The sequence below is a fragment of the Oncorhynchus kisutch genome, linkage group LG8, assembly GCF_002021735.2.
Source record: "Oncorhynchus kisutch isolate 150728-3 linkage group LG8, Okis_V2, whole genome shotgun sequence".
In the NCBI taxonomy this organism is placed as follows: Eukaryota; Metazoa; Chordata; class Actinopteri; order Salmoniformes; family Salmonidae; genus Oncorhynchus; species Oncorhynchus kisutch.
In genome coordinates, this window is record NC_034181.2 from 25074014 (window position 1) to 25100885 (window position 26872).

At 44.6% G+C, this 26872-nt stretch overlaps 1 protein-coding gene across 1 annotated transcript in view; it reads left to right on the plus strand.

The window, feature by feature from the left end:
* Window positions 1-25728, plus strand: part of LOC109896022 (single-stranded DNA-binding protein 2) — a 121818-nt gene extending 96090 nt beyond the window's left edge. The window contains exons 6-17 of the mRNA XM_020490211.2: window positions 15549-15608; window positions 15880-15943; window positions 16023-16093; window positions 16322-16389; window positions 20336-20384; window positions 20536-20571; window positions 20730-20784; window positions 21426-21496; window positions 23076-23154; window positions 23306-23334; window positions 23566-23664; window positions 25194-25728. Of these exons, the coding sequence (XP_020345800.1) occupies window positions 15549-15608; window positions 15880-15943; window positions 16023-16093; window positions 16322-16389; window positions 20336-20384; window positions 20536-20571; window positions 20730-20784; window positions 21426-21496; window positions 23076-23154; window positions 23306-23334; window positions 23566-23664; window positions 25194-25223 (711 nt within the window). The 3' untranslated portion in view covers window positions 25224-25728. The remainder of the gene's footprint in view (window positions 1-15548; window positions 15609-15879; window positions 15944-16022; window positions 16094-16321; window positions 16390-20335; window positions 20385-20535; window positions 20572-20729; window positions 20785-21425; window positions 21497-23075; window positions 23155-23305; window positions 23335-23565; window positions 23665-25193) is intronic.
* The last annotated feature ends 1144 nt before the right edge of the window (window positions 25729-26872 follow it).

The following is a 26872-nucleotide window of genomic DNA, read 5'->3' on the forward strand; positions in this document are numbered from 1 at the left end:
GGCGCTGCAGTACAGCGCCCTTAACCACTGCGCCACCCGGGAGGCCCTAGTGTAATAAATATGATGAACACTTACCACGCTGCATATTGGTCTGATATTTCCTACTCCTCCTCAGACGACGAAGAGATTCGTTACAGAACCACCCACCACAACCGGACCAAGCAGCGTGGTAACCAGGAGCAGAGGGTTCTGGACTCCTGGACATGGGAGGAGATTTTGGACGGTAGGGGACCCTGGGCACAGGCTGGGGAATATTACTGCCCAAGGGAAGAGCTGGAGGCAGCTAAAGCCGAGCGGCCACGTTATGAGGAGTTAGCACGGCAGCGCAACAAGGACGAGAGGCAGCCCCAAAAATGTATTGGGGGGGGGGGGGCACACGGGGAGTGTGGCACACGGGGAGTGTGTCAGGTAGGAGTCAGGTAGGAGACCTGAGCCAACTCCCCGTGCTTACCGCGGTGAGAGGTGGACCGGGCAGGCACCGTGTTATGCCAGTCCGCAGGCATAGCCCGGTGCGCTACATCGCAGCTCCTCGTATCGGCCGGGCTAGAGTGGGCATCGAGCCAGGATCAATGAATCCGGCTCAGCGCATCTGGTCTCCAGTGCGTCTCCTCTGCCCAGGTTATATGGCACCAGCCCTACGCACGGTGTCCCCGGTTCGCCAGCACAGCCCAATGCGGTCTGTCCCACCCCGCCGCACTTGCCGGGCTACGGGGAGTATCCAGCCAGGACAGGTTGTGCATGCTCGGTGCTCGAGACCTCCAGTGCGCCTCCACGGTCCAGTCCATCCGGTGCCTTCTCCACGCACCAGGCCTCCTGTGGCAGCCCCGGGCACCAGGCTGTCTCTCCGTCTCCTCCCTCCAGGTGCTCCCGCCTGTCCAGCGCTTCCAGAGTCTCCCTCCTGTCCAGCGCTTCCAGAGTCTCCCTCCTGTCCAGCGCTTCCAGAGTCTCCCTCCTGTCCAGCTCTTCCAGAGCCGCCCGTCAGTCAGGAGCCGCCCGTCAGTGAGGAGCTGCCAGAGCCGCCTGTCAGTGAGGAGCTGCCAGAGCCGCCCGTCAGTCAGCTGCTGCCAGAACCGCCCGTCAGTCAGGAGCTGCCAGAGCCGCCCGTCAGTCAGGAGCTGCCAGAGCCGCCCGTCAGTCAGGAGCTGCCAGAGCCACCCGTCAGTCAGTAGCTGCCAGAGCCACCCGTCAGTCAGGAGCTGCCAGACCCACCCGTCAGTCAGGAGCTGCCAGAGCCGCCCGTCACTCCGACGCTGCCGGAGTCACCCTTCACTCCGGCGCTGCATGATTCTCCCGTCTATTCGGGGCCCGCTGCAAGGGTCCCCAGTCCGAGGTCGGCAGCGAGGGTTGCCGCTCCTAAGGTGCCACCTAAGTGGGCCGAGACTAAGGTGGAGTGGGGTCCACGTCCCGCGCCAGAGCCGCCACCGTGGACAGATGCCCACTCAGACCCTCCCCTATGGCATTAGGTTTTGCGGCCGGAGTCCGCATCTTTGGGGGGGGGGTACTGTCACGTCCTGACCTTAGTTCCTTTTGTATGTTTCTATTTTAGATTGGTCAGGGCGTGAGTTGGGGTGGGCACTCTGTTTTGTTCTTGTGATTGTATTTCTATGTGTTTTGCCTGGTATGGTTCCCAATCAGAGGCAGCTGTCAATCGTTGTCTCTGATTGAGAACCATACTTAGGTAGCCTGTTTTCCCACTCTTGTTTGTGGGAGGTTATTTTCTGTTTCAGTGTTTTTCACCATTCGGGACTGTTTCGTTTTTTCTTTATTCGCTTGTTCGTTTGTTTCCTCTGTTCAGTGTAATAAATATGACGAACACTTACCACGCTGCATATTGGTCCGATATTTCCTACTCCTCCTCAGACGACGAAGAGATTCGTTACAGGGAAGCTTGTGGAAGGCTACCTGAAACGTTTTACCCATATTAAACAATATAAAGGCAATGCTACCAAATACTAATTGAGTGTATATAAACTTCTGACCCACTGGGAATGTGATGAAAGAAATACAAGCTGAAATAAATTATTATCTCTACTATTATTCTGACATTTCACATTCTTAAAATCAAGTTGTGATCCTAATTGACCTAAAACAGAGAATTTTTACTAGGATTAAATGTCAGGAATTGTGAAAAACTGAGTTTAAATGTATTTGGCTAAGGTGTATTTGAATATATAAAGCAGAAAAGGGGTCTTCCCTGTGCTGTGGCTGAATGGGCTACAGGGAAGTATTTAGTGTGCACACTCAGATTGGTGTGCATCATTGTGGTGGCCATAAAGTTCCTGCCGTGTGTGTGAGAGACATAGATAGGTTGGCTATCAGATGAGTAATTACAGAGTAAGACCAACAGAACACCTTGTCCTACAGCCAACGCACACACCACAGACGCCAGGGAGCTCTCGCTCTCTTTTTCCCTCTCTACTCTCACTGTTGTCGGATGTGTCATTAATGGCAACCCCTTGTCTTCAGGACATTGGTTTTGAGTGGGAGCAGAAGAGGTGGAAGCGTATGGCTAGAGTAGTTGAGTGGGAGCAGAAGAGGTGGAAGGGTATGGCTAGAGTAGTTGAGTGGGAGCAGAAGAGGTGGAAGGGTATGGCTAGACTAGTTGAGTGGGAGCAGAAGAGGTGGAAGGGTATGGCTAGAGTAGTTGAGTGGGAGCAGAAGAGGTGGAAGGGTATGGCTAGAGTAGTTGAGTGGGAGCAGAAGAGGTGGAAGGGTATGGCTAGAGTAGTTGAGTGGGAGCAGAAGAGGTGGAAGGGTATGGCTAGAGTAGTTGAGTGGGAGCAGAAGAGGTGGAAGGGTATGGCTAGAGTAGTTGAGTGGGAGCAGAAGAGGTGGAAGGGTATGGCTAGAGTAGTTGAGTGGGAGCAGAAGAGGTGGAAGGGTATGGCTAGAGTAGTTGAGTGGGAGCAGAAGAGGTGGAAGGGTATGGCTATAGAGTAGTTGAGTGGGAGCAGAAGAGGTGGAAGGGTATGGCTAGAGTAGTTGAGTGGGAGCAAAAGAGGTGGAAGGGTATGGCTAGAGTAGTTGAGTGGGAGCAGAAGAGGTGGAAGGGTATGGCTAGAGTAGTTGAGTGGAGAGTTGATATGGAACTGCAGAAAAAGGAAAATCTGGTGATGAATTGAAATGGAGTTAAGTGTATGTGCTGATTGGGTTGGAGAAGGCTACCTGTTCTTCATCCTCTTATTGGCAGCCTTACAACAACACTGACATGCTCACAGACACTAATTCATACATGAACCTGTAGATAGGAGTTGATTTGATTATGTGTGTGCATTTTTATTTTTTTATCTTTATTTAATTAGGCAAGTCAGTTAAGAACAAATTCTTATTTTCAATGACTGCCTAGGAACAGTGGGTTAACTGCCTGTTCAGGGGCAGAACAACAGATGTGTACCTTGTCAGCTCGGGGATATGAACTTGCAACCTTTCGGTTACTAGTCTAACGCTCTAACCACTAGGCTACCCTGCCGCCCCAGTGTGTGTGTGTGTTAATGTGTGTCTGTGTGCGTGTGTTTGTGTGTGTGTCTGTGCTGGTTGGGATGGAGAAGGCTACCTGTATTTCCAAAGTTTACAGTAATATATCCTTCCTTTGCAACCCCAGGGCACTATGAACCTCCTCTCTCAGGCAGTCAGTCAGTCTTTTTACACTACAGGAGTCAGATGGCTGGCAGCAGATTTATTAAATATCATTAACATTGATATTTAACTCTGACACTTTTCAGAAAACTCCAACTTGAGTCAAAACACACCCTTGTCCCCCCATCCTTCCTGGAAATCAATCATTGTTTTTTGGGGTCCATCTTTTAAGATGATTTCTTGTCAAGGCCAATCACGATCCAAGACAGAGGCGGAGGCCTTACTGAATGATCAATAGACAAACAAACTGACCACATTAAAAGCTCTTAATAATGGCAGACACACACACACACACACAAAACACACATCGACTGCCAGTCCATATTGATTCATTAGAAACCAAAAAATATGTTTTAAGTGAGAAGTAGGCATTGGTCTGAAATTCACATGAGCACCAGGTTATCCCACACACAGCTTTGACCTACTACAGTAGCTATGTTGGTCTATTGTACTTCAAACAATGTGTAGGCAGGTTGTTTAGGATTCAAACCTTCTCAAACAGTGTGATTCATATTCTTCGATAAGGTGCTTCCACAATAATGCAATTTGTATTGCATACAAGGTAAAGTAATGGATTCTTCACACACTGCATTAAGACATTATCCCAGTCCATTACTTTTTCAAGACTGTTATACGAAAGCAAGCTTTACTTTTATACTTAGAAGACCACAAGACTTGATTGAGTGAGCTGTTTTGTCTTTTGTCTTGTAGTACTTTATGTACTACAACTGCCTGTTGTTCTTTGTCGTTTATTTTGATTTATTTTGCAATATATGTCATTGAGAAAAATATACATTTCATAGTCACGTCTTTTTTTTGGTCAGTAGGTGTGCAACATAACATGTGGTGGTGCGTTGGACACTTACTCATATAGTTAGAGAGGTCTATAGAATCTGTCTGCATTCCTGATTTCTGTAACCATTAGCTAATCTGTGTAATTTTGACAAACTCTAGCCCACTTGTTTTGCAAACATGGTCCTCTTTTATCAATTGATGTGCATATCAATGGACAATTCATGACCTCTTTCAAATGAATATGTAGCTTAAAGTTCTGTTTGTATTTGTATTGATTTTTGCAGTAAAGATGGTGACGCTACAATTGTTTTTCCACCACCCTGCGTGACGTTTTGAGAACCATGTAAATCTCTCTAGGACAAGGTGAATTTTATCAATATATTTGCCTGTATTTACCCCACAACAATAGAACACTAATTAGCTGCTAATGTGGCTATCATAAAGAACTACAAATGCCATGATCTGGACGAGACTGCCGAATCAGGGCAAAGTGAAGAATATCTGGATTAACTATCTAATGTTAGTTACATTTTGCAATGAATACATTTGCAACATTTCTTTAAATGGACAAAATTGACACAATACCTGTTAGCAAATGTGTCCGCTAGCTAGAGATGATGTGTAGGAGCTTGCAGGGATTTGTAGTCTTGCATGATATCTACTTTGACGCTGATTAGCTTTTTTGAATCTGTGAATAAATAGAGCCAAATATATTAGTTACCTTGTTCGAGAGAGATTTATATGGTTATCAGAACGTCATGCCAGGGTAAGCCTACATGAAACACAGCCCATATTTGAAGTGTTTCTCAAATTACCTATGGGAAAAATGAATGGTGGAGAAACGATTCGAACCATTTCCCTGTTTGACCACTAGGTTTTCTGGGTATTATGACACCTCCACTGTGGGGCTCTATCGGTCTATATCTAAAAATATACACAGCCTATTGATATATATATATATATATATATACATTATTTTAATATCAAGACACTGTAAAGTCCATTATCCCCCTGAAGAGTATTTATTAGGCTGTTTGAGAAGGTGTGTTGTGTAAAATGTAAAAATGTAAAAATCCAAATTTTACCTTGTGTGCAGTACAAATCACATTATTGAGCCCTCCATCGAGACGTCCCCTGAATGCCCATCTGCTAGCCTGCTAGTCGCGGCCCGCTAGCTGTCTAGAGCATATTGGACTGTTAGCTGAAGAGATCCATAAACCAATTCCTTGGGCCACTATACCTATTTTGCCAATTGGACTGGACCCCTTTACTACATAAAACCTTACTAATCCATCACGACTGGTCTGCCAACGTAACCGCACGAGGAGGCTCTGCACGAGGAGGCTACAGACTTCTTCTGTGCCGACGTCCCTCTAAGGCCTTTCTGCTAACTTGCTAGCCCCGGCCCGCTAGTTAGCTGTTTGAATCGCCTTGTCTCCAGCCAGCATAACTACACACTGGACCCCTATGATCACTTGGCTAGGCATGTCTCGCCCTAATGTCAATATGCCTTGTCCATTGCTGTTCTGGTTAGTGATTATTGTCTTATTTCACTGTAAAGCCTCTAGCCCTGCTCAATATGCCTTAGTTAACCTGTTAGTTCCACCTCCCACACATGCGGTGACATCACCTGGTTTAAATTATGTTTCTAGAGACAATATCTCTCTCATCATCACTCAATGCCTAGGTTGACCTCCACTGTAATAATTCAGTATATAAATCACATCCTACCATACCTTTGTCTGTACATTATGCCTTGAATCTATTATATCGCACCCAGAAACCTGCTCCTTTTACGCTCTGTTCCGAACCTACTAGACGACCAGTTCTTATAGCCTTTAGCCGTACCCTTATCCTACTCCTTCTCTGTTCCTCTGGTGATGTAGAGGTTAATCCAGGCCCTGCAGTGCCTTTGCTCCACCCCTATTCACAAGGTGCTCTCATTTGTTGACTTCTGTAACCGTAAAGCCTTGGTTTCATGCATGTTAACATTAGAAGCCTCCTCCCTAAGTTTGTTTTATTCACTGCTTTAGCACACTCTGCCAACTTGGATGTCATAGCCATGTCTGAATCCTGGTTTAGGAAGACCACCAAAACCCCTGAAATTTCCATCCCTAACTATAACATTTTCCAACAAGATAGAACTGCCAAAGGGGGAGGAGTTGCAATCTACTGCAGAGAGAGCCTGCAGAGTTCTGTCTTACATTCCAGGTCTGTACCCAAACAATTCGAGCTTCTACTTTTAAAAATCCACCTTTCCAGAAACAAGTCTCTCACCGTTGCCGCTTGCTATAGACCACCCTCTGCCCCCAGCTGTGCCCTGGACACCATATGTGAATTGATTGCCCCCCATCTATCTTCAGAGCTCGTGCTGCTAGGTGACCTAAACTGGGACATTCTTAACACCCTGGCCATCCTACAATCTAAGATTAATGCCCATCCGTAATGGGTCTGCGGTCAAGCGACCATCCCTCATCACTGTCAAGCGCTCCCTAAAACACTTCAGCGAGCAGGCCTTTCTAATCGACCTGGCCCAGGTATCCTGGAAGGATATTGACCTCATCCCGTCAGTAGAGGATGCCTGGTAATTCTTAAAAAGTGCTTTCCTCACCATCTTAAATAAGCATGCCCCATTCAAAAAATGTAGAACCAGGAACAGATATAGCCCTTGTTTCACTCCAGACATGACTGTCCTTAATTAACCAGCACAAAAACATCCTGTGGCATACTGCATTAGCATCGAATAGCCCCCGTAATATGCATCTTTTCAGGGAAGTTAGGAACCAATATACACAGGCAGATAGGAAAGCTAAGGCTAGTTTTTTCAAATAGGAATTTGCATCCTGTTGCACAAACTCAAAAAAGTGTTGGGACACTGTAAAGTCCTTGGAGAATAAGAGCACTTCCTCCCAGCTGCCCACTGCACTGAGGCTAGAAAACAATGTCACCACCGATAAATCCACGATAATTGAGAATATCAATAAGCATTTTTCTATGGCTGGCCATGCTTTCCATCTGGCTACCCCTACCCCGGTCAACAGCCCTGCACCCCCCACAGCAACTCGCCCAAGCCTCCCCATTTCTCCTTCACCCAAATCCAGATAGCTAATGTTCTGAAAGAGCTGCAAAATCTGGACCCCTACAAATCAGCCAGACAATCTGGACCCTCTCTTTCTAAAATGACCTGCCGAAATTGTTGCCACCCCTATTACTAGCCTGTTCAACCTCTCTTTCATATAGTCTGAGATTCCCAAAGATTGGAAAGCTGCCGCGGTTATCCCCCTCTTCAAATGGTGAGACACTCTAGACCCAAACTGCTACAGACCTATATCTATCCTACCCTGCCTTTCTAAAGTCTTCGAAAGCTAAGTTAACAGATTACCGACCATTTCGAATCCCACTGTACCTTCCCCGCTATGCAATCTGGTTTCAGAGCTGGTCATGGGTGCACCTCAGCCACGCTCAAGGTCCTAAATGATATCATAAACGCCATCGATAAGAGACCATACTGTGCAGTCGTATTCATCGACCTGGCCAAGGCTTTTTACTCTGTCAATCACCACATTCTTATCGGCAGACTCAACAGCCTTGGTTTCTCAAATTACTGCCTCGCCTGGTTCACCAACAACTTTTCTGATAGAGTTCAGTGTGTCAAATCGGAGGGCTTGTTGTCCGGACCTTTGTCCGGCAGTCTCTATTGGGGTGCCACAGGGTTCAATTCTCGGGCCGACTCTCTTCTCTGTATACATCAATGATGCCGCTCTTGCAGCTGGTGATTCTCTGATTAACCGCTATGCAGACGACACCATTCTGTATACTTCTGGCCCTTCTTTGCTGTGTTAACTATCCTCCAGACGAGCTTCAATGCCTTACAACTCTCCTTCCGTGACCTCCAACTGCTCTTAAATGCAAGTAAGAGTAAATGCATGCTCTTCAACCGATCGCTGCCTGCACCTGCCTGCCCGTACAGCATCACTGTTCTGACTTAGGTATTTGTAGTTGTCCACATGTTCTAAGTGTCTGGTTAGACTGTAAACTCTCCTTCCAAACTCACATTAAGCATCTCCAATCCAAAATTAAATCTAGAATCGGCTTCCTATTTCACAAAAAAGCATCCTTCACTCATGTTGCCAAACATACCCTCGTAAAACTGACTATCCTACCGATACTCGACTTTGGCGATGTAATTTACAAAATAGCCTCCAACACTCTACTCACCAAATTGGATGCAGTCTATCACAGTGCCGTCCGTTTTGTCACCAAAGCCCCATATACTCCCCACCACTGTGACATGTACACTCTCATTGGCTGGCCATCGCTTCATACTCGTCGCCAAAACCACTGGCTACAGGACATCTACAAGTCTTTGCTAGGTAAAGCCACGCCTTATCTCAGCTCACAGGTTACCATAGCAACACCCACCCGTAGCACGTGCTCCAGCAGGTATATTTCACTGGTCACCCCCAAAGCCAATTCATCCTTTGGCCGCCTTTCCTTCCATTTCTCTGCTGCCAATGACTGGAACGAACTGCAAAAATCACTGAAGCTGGAGACTCATATCTCCCTCATTAACTTTAAGCACAGCTGTCAGAGCAGCTCACAGATCACTGCACCTGTACATAGCCCATCTGTACATAGCCCATCTGTACATAGCCCAACTGTAAATAGCCCATCCAACTACCTCATCCCCATACTGTATTTATTTTGCTCCTTTGAACCCCAGTATCTCTACTTCCACATTCATCTTCTGCACATCTATCACTCCAGTGTTTAATTGCTATATTGTAATTACTTCGCTACTATGGCCTATTTATTGCCTTACCTCCCTTATCTTACCTTATTTGCACACACTGTGTATAGACTTTTTCTACTGTATTATCGAATGTATGTTTGTTTATTCCATGTATAACTCTGTGTTGTTGTATGTGTTGAACTGCTTTGCTTTATCTTGGCCAGGTCACAGTTGATAATGAGAACTTGTTCTCAACTAGCCTACCTGGTTAAATAAAGGTTAAATAAAAAGATGTACACACAAAATTGTGGGAGAACCTTATCTAAGAGTATGAATTACATTGTTTGAGAAGGTTTGTATTTATTAAGGATTTTTATTTATTAAGGATCCCCATTAGCTGCTGCCTGGGGCCCAGTAACATTAAAGCAGTTATATACTATTTAAAATAATGTATTTAAAATAAATTACATTAGATTACATTTCATAACACTTTTCACAACACATTAAGTGTGTTTCCTCAGGTCACTACTCTATTACCACATATCTACAATACAAAATCTGTGTGTGTGTGTGTGTGTGTGTGTTCACAATCCTAAGAAACCTGCCTACACCTTGTTTGAAGTACAATAGACAGACCAACATAGCTCTATAGTAGCTATGTGCTGGAAAACGTGAAGTAGACATGGTGGTGCTCAGACCAATGCCAATACTTCTCTCTTAAAACAGTTTTTTCTTTCTAATTTCCAGGATTTTTACACCGGAAGGTGATTTTACTAAATTATAATACAACATAACACAGCAATAAAAGTAAATTAGCCTGTCACAGAGATAAAAAGGGAGAGAGTGAAAGTCTGACAGGAGATCCTCTCAGAGTAGAGATAACGCCTTGCGTTCATGCTCATAGAAATACAACAGGTAGAACAGATTGGACTTGGTGCTTCAATAGGAATGTTGTCTAGAAAAATGTGAAACATACATAAAATTGTTTATTGTTCTTGAAACGGGAACAAGAAAGGAATCTGCATATGATCATTTTCAATTGGAATGCAGTACTATTCATTCCACATGTATACAACTACTACATTTCGTACCCTTTTTTCCTGGGCTTCCAGGCATTTACTCATTCATCAACATGGATGTCGGCATGAAGACTGTGTGGCTTGTTGGGCATTCGTGAATCCACTGGTTGGAGAAGCTTGCCAGGGAGGGTGGTAATCATCACAACCTTTCAATTGATTAGGTGACTCGGAGAGTGAGGAATGAAGTGGGGCAAACTGCTCCATGTTCTGCGCCAGCAGAGGTGCTGCTGCTCCCCCTGACATCATAGTCATCAGGTGGAAACGACTTGGGACACACAAAGGGGACAGCCCTGGTGTGTCAGATGCGACCGGATTTGGAGGTAGTCACCCGAATGTTCCCTGGGACAACAGTGGTCTACTCTGACATTGCGCAGCGGAGGAGTTGGATGTTCCAGTGGGAGGAGATCAACAAGCGCATAGAGATGGCCCGATGCTCTGTCAACCAGCAGGTGTTTTAATTTCTTGCTTATAGGCTCATGCCCACAATCCACCACTCTGCCATTAAGCACTGTATCCCTGGGCAATACCGTAGGGATGGCGTGCATCTCACGGATGAGGGCAACAACCTCTTCCTTTAGAGTCTGAGAGCTGGTCTCTCCTCCGTCCTAGCAAGATTCACGCAGTTGTACACACCACCACACTCACTGCCACTTGCCTGCCACTCCACAAACCCAAAGGCTCTTTTAAGAGCCACCTAATAAATGAAAATAAGTGTGTGTGTGTCGGGAAGGGGCTGTCATAACTATAAACTAAATAATGGTCCAAATGTATCCTCCGGGAGGTGAACCCACAATCTTCAGATCCACAGGCGGTACATCTCTAACCATTACCCGTGGAACGCTGTTCTTAAAACATTGACTTTGACAGACCATTTAAATGGACAGTCTGGAAGCGTTAGGGTGGCTGGAGTCTTTGACAGGGCCTTCGTCTGACGCCTCCTGATATAGAGGTCCTGGATGGCAGGAAGCTTTGCCCCGGTGATGTACTGGGCCATACGCACAACCCTCTGTAGTGCCTTGCGGTCAGAGGCCGAGCAGTTGCCATACCAGGCAGTGATGCAACCAGTCAAGATGCTCTCGATGGTGCAGCTGTAAAACCTTTTGAGGATCTGAGGACCTATGCCAAATCTTTTCAGTCTCCTGATGGGGAATTGGTTTTGTTGTGCTCTCTTCACGACTGTCTTGGTGTGCTTGGTCAGTATTAGTTTGTTGGTGATGTGGACGCCAAGGAACTTGAAGCTTTCAACCTGCTCCACTACAGCCCCAGCGATGAGAATGGGGGCATGCTCAGTCCTCCTTTTCCTGTAGTCCACACTCATCTCCTTGGTCTTGATCACGTTGAGGGAGAGTTTGTTGTCCTTGCACCACACAGTCAGGTCTCTGACCTCCTCTCCATAGGCTGTCTCGTCGGTGATCAGGCCTACCACTGTTGTGTCATCAGCAAACTTAATGATGGTGTTGTAGTCGTGCCTGGCCATGCAGTCATGAGTGAACAGGGAGTACAGGAGGGGACTGAGCACCCACCCCTGAGGGGCTCCCATGTTGAGGATCAGTGTGGCGGATGTGTTGTTACCTACCCTTACCACCTGGGGGTGGCCCATCAGGAAGTCCGGGATCCAGTTGCAGAGAGAGGTGTTTAGTCCCAGGGTCTTTAGCTTAGTGATGAGCTTTGAGGGCACTATGGTGTTGAACGCTGAGCTGTAGTCAATGAATAGCATTCTCACATAGGTGTTCCATTTGTTCAGGTGTGGAAGGGCAGTGTGGAGTCCAATAGAGATTGCATCATCTGTGGATCTGTTGGGTCTAGGGTTTCTGGGATAATGGTGTTGTGAGCCATGACCAGCCTTTCAAATCACTTCATGGCTACAGATGTGAGTGCTACAGGTTGGTAGTCATTTAGGCAAGTTACCTTTGTGTTCTTGGGCACAGGGACTATAGTGGACTACTTGAAACATGTTGGTATTACAGACTCAGACAGGGAGAAGTTGAAAATGTCAGTGAAGACACTCGCTAGTTGGTCAGCAAATGCTCAGAGTACACGTCCTGGTAATCCGCCTGGCCCAGCGGCCTTGTGAATGTTGACCTATTTAAAGGTCTTACTCACATCGGCTGCGGAGAGCGTGATCACACAGTCATCCGGAACAGCTGATGCTCTCATGCATGTTTCAGTGTTGCCTCGAAGTGAGCATAGAAGTACTTTAGCTCGTCTGGTAGGCTCGTGTCGCTGGGCAGCTCTCGGCTGTGCTTCCCTTTGTAGTCTGTAATAGTTTGCAAGTCCTGCCACATCCGACCAGCATCAGAGCCGGTGTACTACGATTCGATCTTAGTCCTGTATTGACGCTTTGCCTGTTTGATGGTTCGTCGGAGGGCATTGCGGGATTTCTTATAAGCTTCCGGGTTAGAGTCCCGCTCCTTGAAAGCGGCAGCTCTACCCTTTAGCTTAGTGCAGATGTTGCCTGTAATCCATGGCTTCCGGTTGAGGTATGTACATACAGTCACTGTGGGGACAGCAGAGAGGGGTTTTGATTAATCTGGCCCTTTGTACACCGGGCTAAGGCAGATAAAGAGTTTTTATCAAAATCAATCACTTTTGCATGTGAAAACACAGAATCCTACTCATTACTACAAATGCTTAATAACATCAGTTTTGTTTTGAGCCGATGAAGACGTCGGACAGAGCTGGGCACCTGGCTCATGCCCGGGAGGCAGTCCGGTTCCAATGCAATCAACTTTCAGCAGGTGCAAAACACACCTACAGGGGCACCCGGGCGAGATGAATTGTATCGCCTCAATGTTTCTGATGATGTTTTACCTGGGTGCACCTGACTACTTTTTACTTGTTTACTGTCAAGTCTGGTAAATTGTCTGATTCTAGCATTTGCACACTTGCAGTGCACAATTGAACTGAGGCTCTGTTTACATGTGTATTTGGGGTTCAACCATTGACTATATGCGGTTCATAATTAGCTTACTGTTCTTAACAAAGCAATTTGTTTTCTCGGCTATGGTTGGTGTTGTGGTCTTGATTGTTCTTAGCTGAGGAAATGTAACGTAGCTAAAAGCAGTGTTTGTCCTGTTTGGGGTCAACCATTGACTATGCGGTTCATAACTAGTTTCCCAAAGTTTGGTAGTTTTAAATGTAAAGTAACTAACGTTAGCTACTGTAGCCAGCTATGTTTAGTCTAAGAAAGTGTTTTATATTGTGATGCATGAACTGGTCAATCGCGTAGCTAATGTTAGTGTTACGTTGGCCAACATTACCTAGCTAACGTTAACTGGCTATCATAGCAGCCAAGGACTTTCACTATCTTATTTGTTCATATTTGTTTGTGCTCTGATGACACGCAAATGTCTAGGTCATTTTATATTTTTAAGGGCTGAAATAAAAGTGTTAAACATGAGACCATTTGCTTTTGAAACATGATAGTGCATGATCATCTCTGTTTTGTAATTAGTCAATGACCGTTTCATTTGGATCCAAATCCTAGATGTCAACTAATGGATAGATCAACATTACTCCTTAGAGGTGTGTAATGGTACTGCTCCCTAGAGGTGTGTTATGGTACTGCTCCCTAGAGGTGTGTAATGGTACTGCTCCCTAGAGGTGTGTAATGGTACTGCTCCCTAGGGGTGTGGTATGGTACTGCTCCCTAGAGGTGTGTAATGGTACTGCTCCCTAGGGGTGTGTTATGGTACTGCTCCCTAGGGGTGTGTTATGGTACTGCTCCCTAGGGGTGTGTTATGGTACTGCTCCCTAGGGGTGTGTTATGGTACTGCTCCCTAGGGGTGTGTTATGGTACTGCTCCCTAGTGGGGGGTTATGGTACTGCTCCCTAGGGGTGTGGTATGGTACTGCTCCCTAGGGGTGTGTAATGATACTGTTCCCTATGGGTGTGTTATGGTACTGCTCCCTAGGGGTGCGTTATGGTACTGCTCCCTAGTGGTGTGTAATGGTACTGCTCCCTAGGGGTGTGTAATGGTACTGCTCCCTATGGGTGTGTTATGGTACTGCTCCCTAGGGGTGTGTTATGGTACTGCTCCCTAGGGGTGTGTAATGGTACTGCTCCCTAGGGGTGTGTTATGATACTGCTCCCTAGGGGTGTGTTATGGTACTGCTCCCTAGGGGTGTGTTATGGTACTGCTCCCTAGGGGTGTGTTATGGTACTGCTCCCTAGGGGTGTGTTATGGTACTGCTCCCTAGGGGTGTGTTATGGTACTGCTCCCTAGAGGTGTGTTATGGTACTGCTCCCTAGGGGTGTGTTATGGTACTGCTCCCTAGGGGTGTGTAATGGTACTGCTCCCTAGAGGTGTGTTATGGTACTGCTCCCTGTACCTCACATCATTGGCTGGATTTGGGTTAGTTTGAATTGAACCCAACATTTATGTGACCGTTTATTGTGTGTGGTGTGGACATTGGATAGCAGGCACACACAATAGCAAAATGATATTTCACACACATTTTAGTCCTACAAGAAACCCTGATAGTTTCAAACATATACACGTAGTTAGTCATGGAAGTTGTGGAAGTGACCAGGGCCGTGCACAGAGCTTTGGACAGAGATGAAAGGGAGTTAGTTAAACGTTGCCTGTCTTTGCTAGAACCACTACCAGGGTGGGCTATATCAGCTGATTATTTAGAATGTAGGTTATGAATTAGCTAGTTAGCAAGGCTAATCTGTTAAAATAAGTAAACTAGTGTTTACTTGATTTGAATTTGTTCTGCTGCTTACAAACAGTCAAACTGCAGATGCCCCCTTCCCTGTCCCTGACTGTCAGATAACACATGCTAGCAACAGCAAAGTAACCGCCAGTAGGTGGCTTGTGCATGCAGGATGAGTGCAGCAGCTTATGGGCACCGCCGCACTTGCGGGGGCAGATCGGGCGGAGGAGGGTATTTTTTAAAGATTCATTAGAACATTATGAGAAATGTTCTAGATTGATGGACAAGTTGTTATATCTAAAGTTACAATAGAGAAAGAGACGAATAATAAAATAAAAAGTAATCAGTACAAAAGGGCACTTTTTTCATAGGCGGGCAAAGGACAGGTGCACCAGCACGCCTAGGGTCCTATCTGTGCAGGTGCCTGGTCATGATGACTGACTGTCATACTAACATCGCTAGTATTCATCATCATATACTTTAGATTTTTCCAACGGTCTATCTCTATCTCCCTAACTCTACCTTCCTCTATCCCAACTCTCCCCTTTGTGTGTGTGTGTGTGTGTGTGTGTGTGTGTGTGTGTGTGTGTGTGTGTGTGTGTGTGTGTGTGTGTGTGTGTGTGTGTGTGTGTGTGTGTACCTTCACAGTCGTTCATGTCGCCTCGTTACCCTGGTGGGCCCAGGCCTCCTCTCAGAATACCCAATCAGGTAAGATCACTAACGCCCTCCTCAGGTTGCAATAGGAAATGTATTCTAATGTTCCATTGTACATCTGTCTATAAGACTTCTTTATATCCTGACCTGTCCTCCTTTTTATTTCACTTATATCTGCTTCTCTTTATACCTTACTTGACCACATTATCTTGTCTTGACTGGGTTTTGGCATGATTGTGTGTATAGCTCCTCATATTTAGTATATGTTAGTGATGATGTGTGATATTCTGTGATGATCATGATGATGATGATGATTTTGGCACAGGCAATGGGGGTCCCTGGTAACCAGCCTATGCTACCCAGCGGAATGGACCCCACGAGACAACAAGGTGGGTCTCTCACACATACACACCACAGACTCTTACATACACACACAGGCTGAGGGCTGATAGCTCTCTATTTTTTCAGGGCATCCAAATATGGGGGGGCCCATGCAGCGAATGACTCCCCCCAGAGGGATGGTCTCTCTTGGGCCACAGGTATGTGATCGATTGAATGAAATCTCCAGGTACAGTAAGCATAACTTTAAACTCCTTGTCACATTTGAGCTTGTTTGTAGGTGGGTGAATATATTTGTATATATGTGTTTATATGTACATGTGTGGTAGTATACTATGGTAGTATTTCTACTCTCCACCTGTGGAAACCTGTTTGATGTATGTGTACATTACATTATGGTCATTTGGCCTTGGGATTCTCTCTTCCAGAACTACGGTGGAGGGATGAGACCACCTCTCAATGCACTGGTTGGCCCTGGGATGCCTGGCATGAACATGTGAGCACTCTGTCATCAACACACACACGCATGCACCAGACCTGGGTTCAAATACAGTGCAAACATACAGTACATACACACACTTCAAACATAAACACACACACACACATAGCAGTGGCGTACTGCAGTTTTGCGAGTATTATAGCTAATCTCATGCTATTCAACACCTTTTACCATGAGGCTGAGAGACAATGTTCCTGCAATACTACACATACAGTGCCTTCAGAAAGTGTTCATACCCCTTGACTTATTCCACATTTTGTTGTGTTACAGCCTGAATTCAAAATATCTCTCACCCATCTATACACAATACCCCATAATGACAAAGTGAAAACATGTTTTTAGAAATGTTTGCAAATGTATTGAAAATTAAATACAGAAATATCTAATTTACCTAAGTATTTACACCCCTGAGTCAATTCATGTTAGAATCACCTTCGGCAATGATTACAGCTGTGAGTCTTTCTGGGTAAGTCTCTAAGAGCTTGGAACACCTGGATTATACAATATTTTTTAAATTATTATTTAAAAATTCTTCAAGCTCTGTCAAGTTGGTTGTTGAAAAAACTGTAACTAGGCCACTTATGAACATTCAATGTCATCTTGGTAAGCAACTTGTGTATACACTGAGTGTACAAAACATTAAGAACACCTTCCTAATATTGTGTCCATGTGGAGCCCATAATCACTCCAATGCTTCCCACAGTTGAGTCAAGTTGACTGAATATCCTTTGGGTGGTGGACCATTATTGATACACACAGGAAACTGTTGAGCGTGAAAAACCCAGTAGCGTTACAGTTCTTGAAACAAATCGGTGCGCCTGACACTTTTTACCATACCCCATTCAGAGGGGTTGGGTTAAAAGCGGAGACACATTTCAGTTGAATGCATTCAGTTGAACAACTGACTAGGTATCCCCCTTTCCTTTCCTTTCCATTCAAAGGCCCTTCAATCTTTTGTCTTGCCCATTTACCCTCTGAATGGCACGCATGCACAATCCATGTCTCAATTGCCTCAACGCTTTAAAATACTTCTTTAACCTGTCTCTTCATCTACACTGATTAAAGTGGATTTAACAAGTGACATCAATAAGGGATCATAGCTTTCACCTGGATTCACCTGGTCAGTCTATGTCATGGAAAGAGCAGGTGTTCTTAATGTTTTGTACACTCACTTTATTTGGCCTTGTGTTTTAGGTTATTGTCCTGCTGAAAGGTTCATTTGCCTCCCAGTGTCTGTTAGAAAGCAGACTGAACCAGGTTTTCATTTAGGATTTTTCCTGTGCTTAGCTCTATTTCGTTTCTTTTTATCCTAAAAAGCTCCCTAGTCTTTGCCGATGACGAGCATACCCATAACATGACATAACATCCACCACCATGTTTGAAAATATGAAGTGGTACTCAGTGATGTGTTGGATTTGCCCCAAACATAAGGCTTTGTATTCAGGACATAAAGTTAATTTCTTCCGCAATTGTTTGGCGAGTTTTACTTTAGTGCGTTATTCCAAACAGGATGCATGTTTTTGAATATTTGTATTCTGTACAGGCTTACTTCTTTTCACTCTGTCATTTAGGTTAGTATTGTGGAGTAACTATAATGTTGTTGATCCATCCTCAGTTTTCTCCGATCACGGCCATTAATAAACACTGTACCTGTTTTAAAGTCACCATTGGTCTCATGGTGAAATCCCTGAGCGGTTTCCTTCCTCTCTGGTAACTGAGTTAGGAAGGACTCCTGTATCTGTATAGTGGCTGGGTGTATTGATACACCATCAAAGTGTAATTATTAACTTCACCATGATCAAAGGGATATTCAATGTCTGCTGCTTTTTTTTACACTTTTCTACACTTTACCCTTCTTTGCGAGGCATGGAAAACCTCCCTGGTCTTTGTGGTTGAATATGTGTGTGAAATTCACTGCTCGACGAAGGGACCTTACAGATAATTGTATGTGTGGGGTACAGATATGAGGTAGTCATTAAAAAAATATTTTAAACACTATTATTGCACACAGAGTGAGTCCATGCATCTTATTATTATATACTTATATACTTGCCATAACGAAGGGGTTGACTACTTACTGGCTCAAGACTTCTCAGCTTTTCATTTTTCAAAAAACAGAATTCCACTTTGACATTATGGGGTATTGTGTGTTGGCCAGTGACACAAAATCTCAGGCTGTAACTCAATAAAATGTGGAAAAAGTCAAAGTGTGTGAATACTTTCTGAAGGCACTGTATTGCCATGGGGCGGAGAGAGAAATACGTTTTATAGCTGATATCCTGTTATTCTACACATTTTGCCATGGGGCGGAGAGAGAAATACGTTTTATAGCTGATATCCTGTTATTCTACACATTTTGCCATGGGGCGGAGAGAGAAATACGTTTTATAGCTGATATCCTGTTATTCTACACATTTTGCCATGGGGCGGAGAGAGAAATACGTTTTATAGCTGATATCCTGTTATTCTACACATTTTGCCATGGGGCGGAGAGAGAAATACGTTTTATAGCTGATATCCTGTTATTCTACACATTTTGCCATGGGGCAGAGAGAGAAATACGTTTTATAGCTGATATCCTGTTATTCTACACATTTTGCCATGGGGCGGAGAGAGAAATACGTTTTATAGCTGATATCCTGTTATTCTACACATTTTGCCATGGGGCGGAGAGAGAAATACGTTTTATAGCTGATATCCTGTTATTCTACACATTTTGCCATGGGGCGGAGAGAGAAATACGTTTTATAGCTGATATCCTGTTATTCTACACATTTTGCCATGGGGCGGAGAGAGAAATACGTTTTATAGCTGATATCCTGTTATTCTACACATTTTGCCATGGGGCGGAGAGAGAAATACGTTTTATAGCTGATATCCTGTTATTCTACACATTTTGCCATGGGGCGGAGAGAGAAATACGCAGTTTTATAGCTGATATCCTGTTATTCTACACATTTTGCCATGGGGCGGAGAGAGAAATACGTTTTATAGCTGATATCCTGTTATTCTACACATTTTGCCATGGGGCGGAGAGAGAAATACGCAGTTTTATAGCTGATATCCTGTTATTCTACACATTTTGCCATGGGGCGGAGAGAGAAATACGCAGTTTTATAGCTGATATCCTGTTATTCTACACATTTTGCCATGGGGCGGAGAGAGAAATACGTTTTATAGCTGATATCCTGTTATTCTACACATTTTGCCATGGGGCGGAGAGAGAAATACGTTTTATAGCTGATATCCTGTTATTCTACACATTTTGCCATGGGGCGGAGAGAGAAATACGTTTTATAGCTGATATCCTGTTATTCTACACATTTTGCCATGGGGCGGAGAGAGAAATACGTTTTATAGCTGATATCCTGTTATTCTACACATTTTGCCATGGGGCGGAGAGAGAAATACGCAGTTTTATAGCTGATATCCTGTTATTCTACACATTTTGCCATGGGGCGGAGAGAGAAATACGTTTTATAGCTGATATCCTGTTATTCTACACATTTTGCCATGGGGCGGAGAGAGAAATACGCATTTTTATAGCTGATATCCTGTTATTCTACACATTTTGCCATGGGGCGGAGAGAGAAATACGTTTTATAGCTGATATCCTGTTATTCTACACATTTTGCCATGGGGCGGAGAGAGAAATACGTTTTATAGCTGATATCCTGTTATTCTACACATTTTGCCATGGGGCGGAGAGAGAAATACGTTTTATAGCTGATATCCTGTTATTCTACACATTTTGCCATGGGGCGGAGAGAGAAATACGCAGTTTTATAGCTGATATCCTGTTATTCTACACATTTTGCCATGAGGCTGAGAGAAAATGTTGCAGTTTTACAGCTATTTTTCTGTCATTCTAAACATTTTTGCCATGGCTTATGGTTCATGGTTAAAAAACTAAAGTGTGTGTGTGTGTGGGTGTGTATTCTAGGGGCCCTGGTGGGGGTAGACCTTGGCCAAATCCTCCAAATGCCAACTCGGTGAGTACAGAAAAACACTGTAACACACCACCATGACAGATACTTAAATAAACCACAATTACAATAAATGGTCATACATTTATCACAGAGAGGGTTTAAATAAAGAAAAATGTTCTTCTCTCTCTCCTCCCCACCCCCTCTCTGTCTATAGATCCCATACTCCTCTGCGTCTCCAGGGAGTTATGTGGTATGTGACTAGAAGTTGGTTCTCTGTATTTGCCTGTTAGTTACAGGGCAGTATAGGGAGTATTGTGTTAACAGCTATTAAGAGCATTGTATTGTTGGTGTGTTGTAGCTTTGATGTATCTGAGGCATTCTTCTCCCCATTATCAACTCTCATTTTAGGGTCCACCAGGAGGGGGGGGGCCACCTGGTACTCCAATAATGCCCAGCCCAGCAGGTAGTGTGTGTGGGTGTGGGTGTTTGAGTCTTGTGAGTTGCTGACCCGGGAGGACAGTGTAAGGGGAACGAAATTGATGTCCTGTTGATATCTACGATTTAGACAGAGCTAAGTCATATTTACTAACCTACGGCATCATTGGGTCTTCTTGTAATTGAATCTTTGCCATGCGTAGGCTTATGGTACCTGGTGTCCCTAGGCCTAGACCTGAGTGAGGCACAATGGATGTGTGTGTGGGGTTACAAGGACAGGGGTACATTCACAATGTTACAAACGGACTTAAGCCATTTGGTCTGAAACAATTTAGCTATTTATATCGGGCCTAAGGTGTGATGTAATGCTTTACCTGAAGTCAGCTGCCAATTTGGCCAGTAGTATGTTAAAGTTTCTACATTTGAGTCATTTAGCAGATGCTCGTATCCAAATTGACTTAAAGTTAGTGCATTGATCTTAAGGTGGGACAACCACATATCACAGTCATAGTAAGTACATTTCACCTCAGTAAGGTAGCTTTTCTAGTGACTACTTAACCTGAAGTTGACTAATGTGTGTTTGTGTAGTAAACTGTATGTATTGGTTCTTATGTTATTTGAGCGGTTATTATTGCACCAATGGGTCTGTTTCCCATTGTTTCCTGTCAGACTCAACTAACTCTGGTGACAACATGTACACCCTGATCAACACAGTCCCTCCTGGTGGAAACAGACCAAATGTAAGACAACTCATTCATTATTATCTGTGTGTGTGTGTGGCATGCATGCGTGTTTCTGTGTGTGTGTGTGGCATGCATGCGTGTTTCTGTGTGTGTGTGTGGCATGCATGCGTGTTTCTGTGTGTGTGTGTGGCATGCATGCGTGTTTCTGTGTGTGTGTGTGGCATGCATGCGTGTTTCTGTGTGTGTGTGTGTGGCATGCATGCGTGTATCTGTGTGTGTGTGTGGCATGCATGCGTGTTTCTGTGTGTGTGTGTGTGTGTGTGTGGCATGCATGCGTGTTTCTGTGTGTGTGTGTGGCATGCATGCGTGTTTCTGTGTGTGTGTGTGTGGCATGCATGCGTGTTTCTGTGTGTGTGTGTGTGGCATGCATGCGTGTATCTGTGTGTGTGTGTGGCATGCATGCGTGTATCTGTGTGTGTGTGTGTGGCATGCATGCGTGTTTCTGTGTGTGTGTGTGTGTGTGGCATGCATGCGTGTATCTGTGTGTGTGTGTGTGTGTGGCATGCATGCGTGTTTCTGTGTGTGTGGCATGCATGCGTGTATCTGTGTGTGTGTGTGTGGCATGCATGCGTGTTTCTGTGTGTGTGTGTGGCATGCATGCGTGTTTCTGTGTGTGTGTGTGGCATGCATGAGTGTATCTGTGTGTGTGTGTGGCATGCATGCGTGTATCTGTGTGTGTGTGTGGCATGCATGCGTGTTTCTGTGTGTGTGTGTGTGGCATGCATGCGTGTATCTGTGTGTGTGTGTGGCATGCATGCGTGTTTCTGTGTGTGTGTGTGGCATGCATGCGTGTATCTGTGTGTGTGTGTGGCATGCATGCGTGTATCTGTGTGTGTGTGTGGCATGCATGCGTGTTTCTGTGTGTGTGTGTGTGTGCGTGGCATGCATGCGTGTATCTGTGTGTGTGTGTGTGTGTGTGTGTGTGTGTGGCATGCATGCGTGTATCTGTGTGTGTGTGTGGCATGCATGCGTGTTTCTGTGTGTGTGTGTGGCATGCATGCGTGTATCTGTGTGTGTGTGTGTGGCATGCATGCATGTTTCTGTGTGTGTGTGTGGCATGCATGCGTGTTTCTGTGTGTGTGTGTGGCATGCATGCGTGTATCTGTGTGTGTGTGTGTGTGGCATGCATGAGTGTATCTGTGTGTGTGTGTGTCATGCATGCGTGTATCTGTGTGTGTGTGTGCCATGCATGCGTGTATCTGTGTGTGTGTGTGTGGCATGCATGCGTGTATCTGTGTGTGTGTGTGGCATGCATGCGTGTTTCTGTGTGTGTGTGTGTGTGGCATGCATGCGTGATTCTGTGTGTGTGTGTGTGGCATGCATGCGTGTATCTGTGTGTGTGTGTGTGTGTGGCATGCATGCGTGTATCTGTGTGTGTGTGTGGCATGCATGCGTGTATCTGTGTGTGTGTGTGGCATGCATGCGTGTATCTGTGTGTGTGTGTGGCATGCATGCGTGTTTCTGTGTGTGTGTGTGGCATGCATGCGTGTTTCTGTGTGTGTGTGTGTGTGTGTGTGGCATGCATGCGTGTTTCTGTGTGTGTATTGAACTGTGTGTGCTTGTGTTTGTTCCTCAGTTCCCAATGGGTCCAGGTGCAGACGGTCCAATGGGAGGGATGGCAGGAATGGAGCCACATCACATGAACGGGTCGCTAGGTAACACTTACAAACATACACACGCACGAACACTTTGAGCTTGTTCTTAACTCACTACACTACACTTGTGAAGACCAAGTTTATGTTTGCTGGACTGTATAGTAGTAATGTCCTTAAAAAAAAATTAACCTTCTCTCTATCAAACACCCAGGGTCTGGAGACATGGACAGCCTCCCCAAGGTAAGAGAAGACTCCAACCCAAACCATCAGTCACCAGCATCACTCATATCTGTCAATCAATTCTCAGACAGAATGAAGTTTCACAACACATTGTAGTGATTAGCCTGTATTTGTATGTGGTTGAAATATTGGTACTACCGTTAATGGATCATCTGCCCTATATAGTATAGTATGGTATGTATAGCTATTTGATAGATGATATTTCTGTGTTTTATGGTTGGTCTTGATTAGAACTCACCTGGTAACCTGAGTCTGAGTAACCAGCCGGGAACCCCCAGAGAAGATGGAGAGATGGGTGGCAACTTCCTCAACCCCTTTCAGAACGAGAGCGTGAGTTCGTACCCACAACCTCACTGACACATGTTGTTGGTAGAATATCTGTACGTAGAAGACTGTTTTGTACAGTATAACTCTGACTGATTAACTGTGAGGTTATTCAAAGTACCATAGACACATTAAATTAGGACTATTGGTACATTTTCTAGCAGTAGGCCTAAAGATTCAACATGTTTACCCACTTTCACTAAAGCCTTCTGTTAGGTTCTAAATAACAGGGTAACAACTGACGGACTACTATAAAAGCTCCAACCAAGTTTATTCCCCCAAAGGGTCGGACACCTGAACAGTGAATCAAATCAAATTTATTTATATAGCCCTTCTTACATCAGCTGATATCTCAAAGTGCTGTACAGAAACCCAGCCTAAAACCCCAAACAGCAAGCAATGCAAGTGTAGAAGCACGGTGGCTAGGAAAAACTCCCTAGGAAGTATCCTCCTTCCCTCTAAGCATGACATCTTTATTGCTAGGCAGAACTTTAGTGATATCTGTTCTTCCTCACTTCATCTCTTCACTCCTCCTCATACGATCCCTGATGTCTAACAATAACATATCCTGACAGAATGTAAATGTTCTACATTCCTCTCTCTCCCTCAGTGACATGAATAAGGATTATTTCATATTTTCAAAGTCAGAACACATCACTACTAATTATATATTGTTAGTGTATGGTGTTGATAATAGATAATAATAACGGCCTAAACACTGAAATTCTCCAATACATACCAACACAATGTTTCACCAACCACCTCAGGTATGTGTAGGACAATTTCAGTGTGTGTGTGCTCTACTTGTTCACACTGGTGGCGGGCACCAATATCGATCATTCGGTATGATATCGTTATCCTTTGATATCGATATGAGCAAGGCATCTTGTGAAATCGGTTTATCCTTGCTGTTAACCTACACTAATATGTAAAAGAATATACATACTACTCATGTAGGCACAACCCTCTCACCGACCCTCAACTGAGCATATTTAACTACCTGCTAATGGGCCATCAACATTTGATTTAAAATGGTTTGGCAGGTTAGTCCCCGAGAGCATTCACACCTGGTCCAATGGGCAATCATCAAGCAGTTGTCTGAATTTTACAAACCGTGGAAGTGAAGTCGATACATTATGTGCGTTTGGCTTCATAGGGGTATTGATGTGCGTTTGGCGGCAGTTAGCCTAGCGGTTAGAACGTTGGAAGGTGAGAAATGTGTCATGTGTTAACCCTACATAAAAAAAAATTAAAAAACTTTTTTATTGAACCTTTATTTAACTAGGCAAGTCAGTTAAGAACAGATTCTTATTTACAATGACAACCTAGGAACAGTGGGTTAACTGCCTTGTTCAGGGGCACTCAGGGAGTTGGGATATGCAAAAAAACATTTCCAAGTAAAAAGTTACATTCAAGTTACATTCCACATGTGTGAAATATGACAAATATAAGAACCCACTAAATGATTATACATTGATAATATTTCCATAATTATGATTATGTATTGATAATATTTCCTCTGTTTCTCTCTGCAGTATTCTCCAAACATGACCATGAGTGTGTGAAGGCTTCGCCAGCTGGTCAGTTAGTGGTGTGGATTGGTGGAACGCACAGAGACAGGATGTGATGTCATCTAAGCTCCCCGGCTCTTCCTCTCTGTGATATCTCTACCAGGACAGTGGACCCAGGCCTCATTCTCCCCTTGGCCTCTTCTTCTTTTCTGTTTCCTCCCCATTTTACATTTGTGACCTGCTTTGCTCATCAACACCTACCATCAGAGACTGTATAAAGAAACTGAAATAAAACATCTCTGAATATTTATAAATGTATGTCACTGCACACTCTCAGTTGTGCTAAGTCTGTTAACACAGAAATATGTACCATGCGCCACCATCTTGTGGAAAAGAAACTGAAAACCCTCAAGTGTAAAGAAATTCGAGAGGATAGTGTTCTGGCCTGTCTCCCCACCTGCAGTTGTTATGTCTTGATTTGGATGAATTATATTGAGATGTCAACTTCATTCTCATTGGATACACAACAACCTGGAATAAAGCCTATGTGGGACTGGAACTGGGCAACGGCTTCAGTGATTTGAGATCTTGGTCCCACAGTGAACATTCACCAAGAGCTCTTATTTTATTTTCAGCTCCATACACTTGGATTTGATGTGCTATGTTGACTGCACAGAGAGAGAGAGACAATGGTGAATTAGATATGAGACATAAATGCAGATATCATTCTTGTATCTATGTCTTGACCAGGAACATCAACACCTACAAAACAGAGATTCACCAATTTAACGATTACACATCTGACATGGAGAGAACAGAGAGAATTCAAGTGGTTGGTTTTCTGCCTTTTAAAAATGATGCAACCTGTTATGATTGTTCAATTAATGCAAAACTGTAGATTTTTTAAAACATCTGCTTTGAGGAGATAAGGGCATGGATAAAGCAAAACTTCCTTCAAGTGAACAGCAGCAAAACCGGGGCTCTACTTGTTGGCAGCCCCCACCAGGTCCAGCACTCACCAAAAACACACCTGACCATAGCAGGACAGAACATCCCTCTCTCCCCCTTAATTTACAATCTGGGTGTAAAGCTTGATTCCTCCCAGACCTTTGACAGCCAGATCAAACAACTTTGTAAAGCCAAGCGTCATTCTATCACCTCAAGAACATTGCCAAACTCTCACCCTCACTCAGACTAACACAGATAAACTCATCCATGCCTTTATCTCCTCAATGCTGGACTACTGCAACACACTTCATCGGGATCCCTGGCAGGAGTCACCTGAAGCTCCAATATACCCAGAACAACGCTGCCACGATCCTGATGAGAGTGTGGAAACACCATCCCATCACCCCCAGCCTGGCATCTCTGCACTGGCTCCCCATCTCATTCCGGTTTGAATTCAAAACCCGCCTGCTTATCTCAAATAACTGCTCTCCCTCCATAACTCCACCCGCAGGTCAAGCGATAGCCTGCTCCTCCACGCCCCCAGGACCAAGCTCCGCTCCATGTGGATCAGGCTTTCAGCTTGACCGCCCCGAGCCTCTGGAATGCTCTCCATGACCACCTGAAGGCACCACAGACTCTGGGCTCCTTTAAAACGGGCCTAAAGACCTTTCTCTGGAGGAAGGCTTTCTGTTGATTGCTGTGCTCCTTGGTGTCCTTGTCCCTTGTAGTGTTATCTGGGTTAATTGTGTCAGTTG